This window comes from Zingiber officinale, chromosome 6A (assembly GCF_018446385.1).
Source record: "Zingiber officinale cultivar Zhangliang chromosome 6A, Zo_v1.1, whole genome shotgun sequence".
Taxonomy (NCBI): Eukaryota; Viridiplantae; Streptophyta; class Magnoliopsida; order Zingiberales; family Zingiberaceae; genus Zingiber; species Zingiber officinale.
In genome coordinates this window covers 145517938-145529247 of record NC_055997.1, presented here as the reverse complement: position 1 = coordinate 145529247, position 11310 = coordinate 145517938, and the positions used below count along the sequence as shown (strand labels likewise).

The 11310-nt window shown below is 39.4% G+C and overlaps 1 protein-coding gene across 1 annotated transcript; it reads left to right on the top strand.

The window, feature by feature from the left end:
- Positions 1-601: 601 nt before the first annotated feature.
- On the top strand, positions 602-5078 carry LOC121995445 (UPF0481 protein At3g47200-like). The gene is made up of 3 exons (XM_042549183.1): positions 602-1963; positions 4388-4638; positions 4686-5078. The coding sequence occupies exons 1-3, from the start codon at positions 613-615 to the stop codon at positions 5076-5078; spliced, it is 1995 nt and encodes a 664-aa protein (XP_042405117.1). The 5' UTR covers positions 602-612.
- Positions 5079-11310: the final 6232 nt, after the last annotated feature.

Here is an 11310-nt window from a genome sequence, read left to right as displayed (position 1 = left end):
GCGTGCCCGCCTAGGGAAGCGTGCACGTGCGCTACATAAGCTCTATATAAAGGGGGTCTAAGTATCGACAGAGATATGCGATATTCACTGTTGCTGCTACTGTTCTCGTTTATGCTCCACTTGCTTTATCTTCATCGCCGGTGATTGACTTGAGCGTTAGAGGGTCAACATCAAAGACCTCTTTCGTGGCTCAGTACTAATGTAATTTATATTATAGATCATAACAAAGTCCACAACTAATCAACAAAAATATCACATCCTCCATATTCTGTCTCTTCGACTTTCGAACAGCATCACTAACATTACTCTTAAAAGAGAAGCTTGTGGCTCGTCAATCATTTATTGAAAATTAGTCTATTGTTTTCTAAAAATCGAAGCATAATAAATTTTTGTTATTTTTAAATGACTTCATCTCAAATTTTCTAAACAATTTTCCATTTCGCTTTTTAAATTACCTAAGTCCGCTGGACAGTGAGTCCGCGCAGATATTTAAATAAATGAAATAGAGTATACGACGCAGAACTTGGTACTTTAAAGCAAATCTTGGATAATCGTCTAAATCTAATTCTAGTTGAAAGTAATCTCGGAGAAGCTTTGCAGATCGAGGTCGGAATGGGCTCTGCAGTGCTCACTGGCTGGGAGAGCGTCGGGCTCCCTTTGGACGAAGCATGGATCGTCTCCCTCGAGCAGAAGCTCTCCGAGACAGACTGGGAGCCATGGCTCACAGACCCCGCCTCCATCTTCCGAGTCCCCCACCACATCCGCGACGACGACGCCAAGCTCTACGACCCCAAGGTCGTCTCCCTCGGCCCCTATCACCGCGACGCCGACCGCCTCCTCCCCATGAACCGTCTCAAGTGGCACAGCCTCAAGAAGTTCCTCGGCCGCAGCACCTGCTACGCCCTCTTCGACTACCTTCGCCTCATCAAGGTCTCCGAGCGCCGCGCCCGCGCTGCCTACGCCGACGACCTTGCCTCCATCTCTAGCAACGACTTCGCCCAGATGATGCTCCTCGACGGTTGCTTCGTCGTCGAGACCATCCTCCTCTGGAAGATCGGCGTCGGCTGCCGGCTCGAGGCCGCGCAGAACCCCATCGCGAGCACGTCTTGGAGTCTCCCCGTGGTGGCGCGCGACATGCTGATGCTGGAGAACCAGATCCCCTTCTTCCTCCTCCAGCTCCTCTTCGATTACGCCTTCCCTCGCCAGCTCGATTTCGCCGAGTGCGCCGTAGAGTTCTTCGCCGCGTTCGCCGACATGGAGCTGGAGTTGCCTCCCGACGGCGCCAGAAAAGGTAGCTTTTGCCATCTCCTCCACCTCTTCCACTCCTGCATCAACCCGAGGAAGGACGCCGGCGAAGCAAAGTCGAGGACGAAGCTTTTCTCGCAAGCTAACAAGTCGCGGACGACCCGGGTGAAGTCAATCCCCAGCGCAACGCGTCTGAGCAAGTCCGGCGTCAAGTTCACTAGGAAGCGGACCAGGAACATGCTCGACATCACGTTCCACAACGGCAAGATGCAGATCCCGCAGCTGGCCGTCAACGGCCACTTCGACACTCTGTTCCGGAACCTGATCGCGTTCGAGCAGGGTTACAAGTGCGTGAGCCGGTACGTGACGAGCTACGCGTCGCTGATGGACTGCATCATCGACACGCCGGAGGACGTGACGCTGTTGCAGAAGGGCGAGATCATCGTCAACGGGCTTGGGAACAACCAGGACGTGGCGGCGCTGTTCAACAAGCTCTGTTCCGGGGCGGCGATCGATGACGGCAAAGGGAATCTGGCCTCTGTCTTCGAGGATGCGAACAGGCACTACAAGAGGAACTGTAATCATTGCATGTCGATCTTGAGGCGCGACTACTTCGGGAATCCGTGGTCAGTGATCGCGTTGATGGCGGCGATTTTGCTCTTCATTCTCACGTCGATGCAGCGGTGTACACGGTGCTGGCCTACTATAAATAGCGTAGGTAATAAAGGGCGATAGATTTGTTACATTAACTCTAATCTTAATCTTCTTTATCTTCTACAAGCGCCCCTGGACATGATACCGTGGTAGGACATCCAGATTATTTTTCAGACATCTATGATTCAAACCCCAGTTATAAGAAAATTTTCATAGGATCGAACTGATCATTCCAGAGATAATCAATGATGAGACTAATTAGAATTATCAATTTTTTTTTATTTTTTTATCTTCTACGAGCAGCATTATTGACTAAATCAACTGCATGCACAGGCGACTACAAGCAGTTCGGATCCTCTGTCCCGAAATCTCTTTGTCCCCATGTCCCACTGCCGATCGGACGGTCCAAATCACATTTCAAGGCATCATGGCATCTTTAAGATGTGTGCAGTATCTTTGTGATGTACCATGATGCCTTGAGATGTGATCTGGACCGTCCGATCGACAGTGGGACATGGAGACAGAGAAGTTTCGGGACAGAGGATCCTAACTAGACTACAAGAGGTGGTGTTACGGACGTGGGGAAGTAGATATATGTGGAGAGGAAATAGAGTAAAACCTTGGAGTTTGAAACAAAGCAAAGTGGTAACATCTCGATCGCAGGGTGAGGATTGTAAGTGTTCGTATAGATAATTAGATGCTCTTCGAAGCCCAGAGCTTGCTAGCAATGCTGAGAGAGAATTTAATTTATACAACATGTGGGTATTAGGTTCTCTTCTGTTCATATTAAATGGACCCTAATTTCTACTGCAGAATAAGATTACGCCAAACAAACAATCGATGTTGAATGTATCTTATTTTACTACGGATACTTGAGGCGAAACGGCAGAATCTTTTTTAATAGAATGCTTGATCTTAGAATGCTGGCCTGATCGACCGTCTAAGCATTTCTCAATTTACCTTAATCGTAAGTAGAAAATTTTAGTCTGTGTAAAGATTGAAAATTATATTCAATGGATTACATCATTGACTTAGATTATTTTTAAGATTAGTCTGTGCAATTAACTTTAAACTTCACTTAAAATTATAAGCCAAGAGGATTGTCAATCCAACACGTGTTAAATAATATTTGAGTACACACACTACGAATACCAAGCTAGTCTGCAACAAACTCAAAAAAGGTTTACTAAAACTAAAAACTAAAAAGAGGTTTGGGAAACTAATCATTATTCCACGGATTAGAAGAACAAATTCACTCGTTTTGATTAGATCAGACGTGTGAATTCTCTCAATTTCCTCTCATCATCAACGAAAAACAAATCTTAACTACCCTGCCTTCTTCATCTCGACTTCCTCTTACCTTTCGCGAATCTTCTTCCCAATAATTTCATGTTTTATTTGCAATAGAATTTGGGAAATGCCATGATTCGCAGTAGGCAGCAAATCATCCTAAAAATCTAGTTGAAATTAATCTTGGAGAAAGCTTGGGGTTCGAGATTGGAACGAGCTATGTAGTGATCACAGTGTGGGAACGCTGTGTCGGATTTTATCTCACTATTCTCTAGGTTTACAAGTTGTTTGTAATACACATATTTATACTATTAGGGAACAAACTCATTAAATGATCTAATTAAAGTTAATTGCAGTTTTTATTATTGGAGGTGGGTTTACATGGGTAAAACCTATTAACCCATTTCATTATTAGTGATCAGCTGATAATAGAATTGGGTTTATTGCAATATATAGGCGTGGTCTCCGCATGATCAAGTAATTCAAGATCTCCCAACTACCCATTGGTAAGGAGAGTACGGTGTCGTCGCTCAAATCCCTATGGAAGATCCATCCCTATTGCTTCTTTGCAAGATCACTGGATTATATGGACGACACAAGGACGATGACAATTCCTCTATATTCAGATTCATCGTCTATTTTCAGTAAATCAATTTTGTTACTCTGTAATTTTTGATAATATTAGATCTTGAGCATGTTTCACTACAACAAAAATATTAAAAGACAACATCACAAAAACAACGGTTTTAAGAGTAACTGTTACAAATTTTGTCAAAGACAATGGTTGTTGACAAAACTGTTGTCTTTAAACTCCCATTAAATATAAAAGATAACGATTTTGTGAAAACTATTGTCATTGAGTGATTTCTTTTTAAAACAACAACACTTTTTACAATGATTTTTTTAAATCGTTGTCTTTAAGTGCTTTTTTAGAGGCTACGATAACAGTTTTTGATAAAACCGTTATCTTTGACTTTAGTCGTTCGTCATTTTCCCTCTTCACGATTTTGTTTTCCCTCTCTCCGAAAAGCACCCTAATTTATTTTTCAAATACAAATAGAGAACACAATTTACCATCACTACCACCTCCACCCCCTCAAGCTCACCGATGTACAAGAGGCAACCAGTTTTTGCTGCGGCTGTCGGAGAGCCTGATCCGGCAAAGCCTACAAGTGTGACACGTGCGACTTTCTCTTAGACACCACCTACGCACGGCTGCCCCAAAAGCTCCGCCACCCTGCCCACCCCACCCACCTCCTCACCCTCCGCTTCCTCCCCAACTACGCCAGCAGCAGATTCCTTTGCGACGCCTGCGGCCACGACGGCGACTCGTTCTGCTACAGCTGCTCCCAATGCGATTTCGACCTCCACCTCCCCTGCACCGCTGCCCTCGGAAGCTCCGCCATAAGTCCCACCCCCACCCTCTCGACCTCGTCACCGACAACAAGGGCCCTACGACTGTTGCCATTAAGCACCACGTCTGCGATCTCTATTAGGGTGAAGTCGACGCCGCATCTCAGTGGTTCTATCTCTGCAGAGCCTATGACTTCGGTGGCCATATCGTCTGCTTCGTGTCCGACGACGTCCACGCGCCGAATAAGATTGCCAAAGGATCACAAACAGAGCATGTGAATATGGGGCAGCAACTGTTGGATCTCCAGCTGCAAGTGCAGGCGAGCATGATGACCGCCGACATCATGGTACAAGGAGCCAGAGCCGTGGCCAATCTAGCTCTAGACTCGGGACCTTATCAGTGCAGCTACTACGACTCTGGGCCACTTCCGAGCCAATACGCTGCCATGGCCAACTCCATGGTCATGAACAATTTGGCTTTGTTATCCATCAACAACACTACAAATTCTAGAGCTGCAACAGAACCCCAGTCATAAGTGTATGCATCTTTGCACAAACATCGTTATTTCTAGATTTATTGCATCTGATATTTACTAGCTTCTTCTTGCATTCTATTTGTATTTTTGATCGGAGGAATCTTCTAATGAAATTAACTATCAATCTTACAGATCGTACCCTCGAGAAGCCGAGTGCGCCTCATTAGAAATTCTAATTCCATGTTCTCCTCTTATTCCCGTGGCAGATGTGGCTATTGGCAGCCCTGGATACCTGCGACTAGTCCAACTCAAGGTATGCAAAAATACAAGGTATGTTTGCTGCACCTCCGCTGAAGTCCCTGCTGCCGCACCCAGCTCCACCTTCCTCCTCCGCCCCTTCGCCTGCGCCTTCAGTTTTTATCGCCATGTCGAGTGTCGCCGTCGAGCTTCAGGCTATTCGCATTGCCGCTAAGGTAGCACCAGCAGCCAAGTTCCGTCCATCCGTTCTTTTTGACCATAGGACCACTTCCGACATCGATCTTCGTAGTATTGAAGACACTTGAATATCTGGTTGCTTGCAGTTCCACCCTGCATTGAAGACATTTGAATATCTCATTCGACGTTATCTAATGTCTCTTTTAGTATGTCTCTTTTAGTGTACCCATTTACTTAATTGATTATTACGAGTTTATCAAATTTGATCTCTTTTATTCGGTTGGAATTGCAGAGTGTAAGAAGAAGAATAGAGAGAACAAAAAATAATATGAGAGTAATAAAATTTATTGTGTATTGATATTTGTACTAAGGACAATATAATATATAATGTTTAAAAAGTATTTGGTTAATTAATTAATTAATAAATAATAGAATTATTCTAAGAATAATTCTGAAAATAATTATAATGAATAATCGAAGTACTAATATGATTTGATTTGGTAATTTGATCCAGTGAATTTTGATAATTATGTTTTATCTCTTTTACCCCCCCCCCCCCCTCCGACAAACTCAACGGGAGATCTCTGACGTTGAATTTGCTTGCTAACTTGTTCAAACATTGTCTAGATAGTGGCTTAGTAAAGATGTCAATGATTTGATCTTCAGTAGAAATATAAGAGATGGATAACTGCTGAGTTGTCATACGTTTACGAACAAAATAAAAACCAATTTCCACATGTTTTGTACAAGCATGAAAGATTGGATTTGCTGTAAGATATGTTGCTCCAATATTATCGCTCCAAATTTTTGGTGCAATATTTGATGCAAGATGAAGTTTAGAGAGAAGTGATTAAAGCCAAATAATTTCTGACATTGTATTTGCTATAGCTTTATATTCTGCCTCAGTGCTTGAATGAGATACCGTAGGTTGCTTTTACGAATTCCATGAAATAAGATTTCGTCCAACAGATATTACATACCTACTAGTAGAGTGTCTATCTTCAGGAGAACTTGCCCAATTCACATCACTATATGCATGTAAATCTTGAGACGATTGGAGATATAAAAGAAGATCATGTAGAATAGTACCTTTGAGATAGCGAAGTATTCTTTTTGCATTATCCCAATTTTGTTCAGTTGAAGCATACATGAATTGACAAGCACGATTTACCGCCAAAGTAATATCAGGGCGTGTGATAGTGACATATTATAAGGCCCCAACAATGCTTCGATAAATCTGTGGATCAGATAGAGCAGAAGAGGATGAAGTTAGAGAGTTGTTTATAGCAATTGGTGTAGAGACCGGACGTGCTTCATCCATTTTAGCTCTTTGAAGAAGTCCAGTAATGTATTTACTCTGAGAGAGAAGATAGTCATCCTCATGTGGAATAAACTCAATACCAAGAAAAAAATGTGCAATACCCAAATCTCGAGTAGGAAATTCTTGATTGAGAAGACTTAATAAAGTTGTAATACCCTTGTGATCATTGTCGGTTATCAGAATGTCATCCACATAAATAAGAAAAAATATCATATTTTCATCATTATATTTGTGAAATACAGACGAGTCAGTCTTTGATCCATAAAATCCTTGAGCTTGTAACCAATTAGATAGTCGATAAAACCATGCACGAGGAGCTTGTTGAAGACCATATAAGGATTTCTTGAGTTGGCAAACATGAGATGGAAATTGTGGATGAATGAACCTAGGTGGTTGCTCCATAATTAAATACAGTTTCCTCAAGATGACCATGGAGAAATGCATTTGAAATATTCAATTGTTGTACAAGCCAATTAGAACTAACAACTATTGATAATAATAGTCTGACGGATGTAATTTTGATGACTGGGCTAAAAATGTCATTAAAGTCAATACTTGGTTGTTGACTAAATCCTGTAGCTACAAGTCGAGCTTTGTATCTTTCAAGAGAACCATCAGCTCGATGCTTAAGACGGAATATCCATTTAGAGCCCACAACATTCATTGAGGGAGTGAGCGGAACTAGAGTTCATGTTCCATTGTGAAGAAGTGCATCAAATTCTGTAACCATTGCACTACGCCAGTTTGGATCCTTGTTTGCTTGTGTAAAATAGGTTGGTTCAATAGATTTTGAAGAGACCACTAGAGCTGGTGGAAGGGGATATTGAGTTACATTTGGTGGGCAACGCTCATAAATATCACTAATGGGAAGCATGCGACGAGGAGCATTATCATCTGAATCACTCGTTGATGATGGTGAGGAAGTAGGCTGACATGGTGATGTAGATGACGGACTTGCATTATCTGAGCATATTATCTTCGATCGGCGAGGCTTCTAAGATTGGAGCAGCAACCTGAGGTGATTCTGATAGTATATGAGAGTTATTAGAGAGCTCCGGAGCAGGATCTAGGATGCCATCACTTCTGATAATATTAGGTGGTATTAAAAAGATGCCACTTGTATCTGGAGGAGAGATTGAAGAAGCTACCGAAAAAGGGAATAGAGACTCATCAAAAGTAACATGTCGTGAAATATAAATTTATCTTGTTGGTATATGCAAGCAACGATAACCATAGTGCAAATTGCTATAACCTAAAAAAACACATTGTAGTGAACGAGAGTCAAGTTTGTGTTTAGAATAGGGGCGTAACCATGGATAACATGCGCAACCAAAAATTTGAAGGAAAGTGTAATCAGGGGTTTGATTATAAAGTTTTTCAAAAGGACATTTATGATTGAACAATGGAGTAGGAAGTCAATTTATGAGATATACTGCAGTGCTAATAGCTTCATCCCAAAATTTGCGCGGAACCGATGCATGATGAAGAAGAGCTAAGACAGTTTCAACTATATGTTTATGTTTTCTTTCAACAGAGCCATTTTGTTCTGGAGTGTAAGGACAAGAAACTTGATGAACAATTCTACAAGTGACAAAATGACGATGGAGAGTTTGATATTCGCCTCCCCAATCAGAATGAAAATAGAGTATTTTACGATTAAAAGATCGTTCAACTTGAATTTGAAAATTACAGAATATATCAAATAATTCAGATTTCCTTCTCATAAGATAGAGTCAAGTATATTTACTAAAATGATCAATGAATATAACATAATATTGGAAACCTTGATTAGACAAATAGGTGCAGGACCCCAAACATCATAATGAATTATTTCAAGTGGAAAATTAGAAACATGATCAGATGAAGAGAAAGTTAGCTTATGAATTTTAGATTCCATGCAGGCCCTACATGAATAAGATGGAGAGGAGGTAATAGAAATAGGTAAACCATACCTATTGATGATTGACTGAACAATACGAAAGGAAGGATGACCAAGTCGAGCATGCTAAGCTGATTTATTTATGCGTTCACCAACAAAAGCTTTGATTGAAGAACTCTGAAGACAATAGATGCCATTTTTGATTCTCTCATAAAACACAATAGCATTTGTTCCTCTATCTTTTATAAGATAATGATTACGATGAAACTCAAAAATGACATTATTATCAAGACAAAATTGGCGTGTAGAAAGTAAATTTTTAGTGATAGATGGAACATGAAAGACATTACGCATGTGAAAAGTTCGATTAGATAAATGAACATATGTGTTTCCAAGATTAGCAATTTGCAAACCTAAATCATTGTCTACTTGCACCGTATCTAAGCCATAATATGACATTACGCCTGTAAGGATATTATAATCTCATGTGACATGATGATTTGCTCCAGTGTCAATATACCAATCAGTGGATGAAAACTCTGAGGTTTTACCACAAGTAGGCACAGACGAAAGAACTTTAGGATATACTTGTGAAATAGATGGTTGTCTTGAGGATGTAGGACCACCAATGAAATTTGAATCAAATGGACTAGGACATTGAATACCAAAATGTCCAATTCCAAGACAAATTTGACATTTTACCCTAAACTAATCAAGTCTTTTAGGGCATATATTTTCAGTATGACCAACGATGTGACAAATCTGACATCGGTCTGAACTTTGCTTTTAGCCTCTTTGATGTCGTCGAGTATTTGACATCTAAAGTAAAAAAATAACTTGTCCGGTGGTAGTGGAGAAAAAAAACCATAGAGACTGAAAAAAATAGAGATTAAGGAAGAGGAAAGAGAAGCAAAGGGGTTGACATCGGAAGAAAATAAGTATTTTTCGTTTGTTCTGAAAAATAGAAAAGAATAAGAAAATTAAAACACATAGGAGAAAAGAAGAGGCTTGAGGGAAAAATTTAAAATTTGCTGTTTATATGATCTCCGTCTCAAGAAATTGAGGGAAGATAAAAAAAAATGTACTAATATGATTCTAAGAATAATTATAATTCTCAAAAAGTACTTAGTCAATTAACTAATTTAAGAATAATTCTGAGAATAATTATAACAGAATTATTAGAATAATCCAAGCACTAATATGATTTAATTTGATAATTTGATCCGGTCAATTTTAATAATTCTATTTTATCTCTTTTACAGAGTTCATGTTTACAATATTGACGAACTTATTCTTTGTGCACTACCTTTCCATGACACAACCATGTTCGTTCGCATTGTTCAATTGCTGGAGTTAGGGTACATATTGCATCTTTTGTTTCCCTATTGATGCTTGTTTTATCCTATGCAATTTGAGTATTTTTTGGGGAACCTTTATTTCAGAAATAGCAAATGGATGTTTCTTGAAGGAGTAAGGTAGTTCCTCTTTGTCAAGAAAAGTTATTGTGCAACAGTGCATTCGTGATAAGGGACATTTGGAGAATCTGTGCAACTATGTTTGTGCTTTATTGCTTGGACTGTTGATTTCTATACCTTCGAGTATTAGATTAGTCTTTCATTGATTTCCATACCTTGTATTCTTGCAGGCATCTCCAACAAAAGAGTTTCAACCCCGGATACCTTTTTGTATGTTATCATACTTGCACTTATTTTTTTAATTAATCAATTTATGTTCACTTCTTTGGTTTATCTTCTGTTGTATTTTGATCATAAATGTTAGTTTACATAATTAAAGTTATATATGGATAAATTATCTATAAATATTATTTTCGGATTGAAGCACATGGCTTACCTTTGACTCGAGATGTATTGACTTCACTTCCTCCGGTATTAGAAATACATAGTGGATATGTGAGTACATATTTTAATTTTATTAAGTATTTATTTTAGTCAATAAAACTCTCATATGTTTATTCTTTTTGATGTACAAAGGAGCATAAGATTATTTAATCCAAACAAGGAAAAGAAAAGGAAAAAACATGCTACATGGGAAGTAATAAAGGTATCATGTCTATTGTTGTAGTTTGCAGGACTCATTTTTAATAGATTTTTTTTTGACAATTTTGCGAAATTTATGCATTAACTACTTGTTTTGTGCATAATTGTCATTGGATTTTGACTGTCATCGGTCCTTATGTGGAAGTGATTTATTTATTCGATTCACTTAATCATCGCAATCGTCATGAGGACTGAAAATATATAGTGAATATGTGAGTACATATTTTTTTAATTAAGCATTTAATATATTGCTCATATGTTAAATTTTGTTGTATGAAGGAGCTTGAAATTGTTCAATTCGAACCAGGAAAGGAAAGGGAAAAAGAAACCTACGTGGGAAGTCGTAAAGGTTTCTATATTATATATACACACATATGTCTAGTTGTGATTAATTAAAAAATATTTAAATGTGCATTATTTGTTGACAATTTTTTATACCAAAACTATTATTTTTTGCTCTTATCTATTTGTGAAAGCTTGTAGAAGTGAGTATTAACAATGCAATAGCGAAATAGATAATCTTGTTATGGAAGTGCTAATATCATCTGATTTTGCAGCATGAGAAGTACAAAAAATAAGATTGTGGGTGTTGTCCTCGAT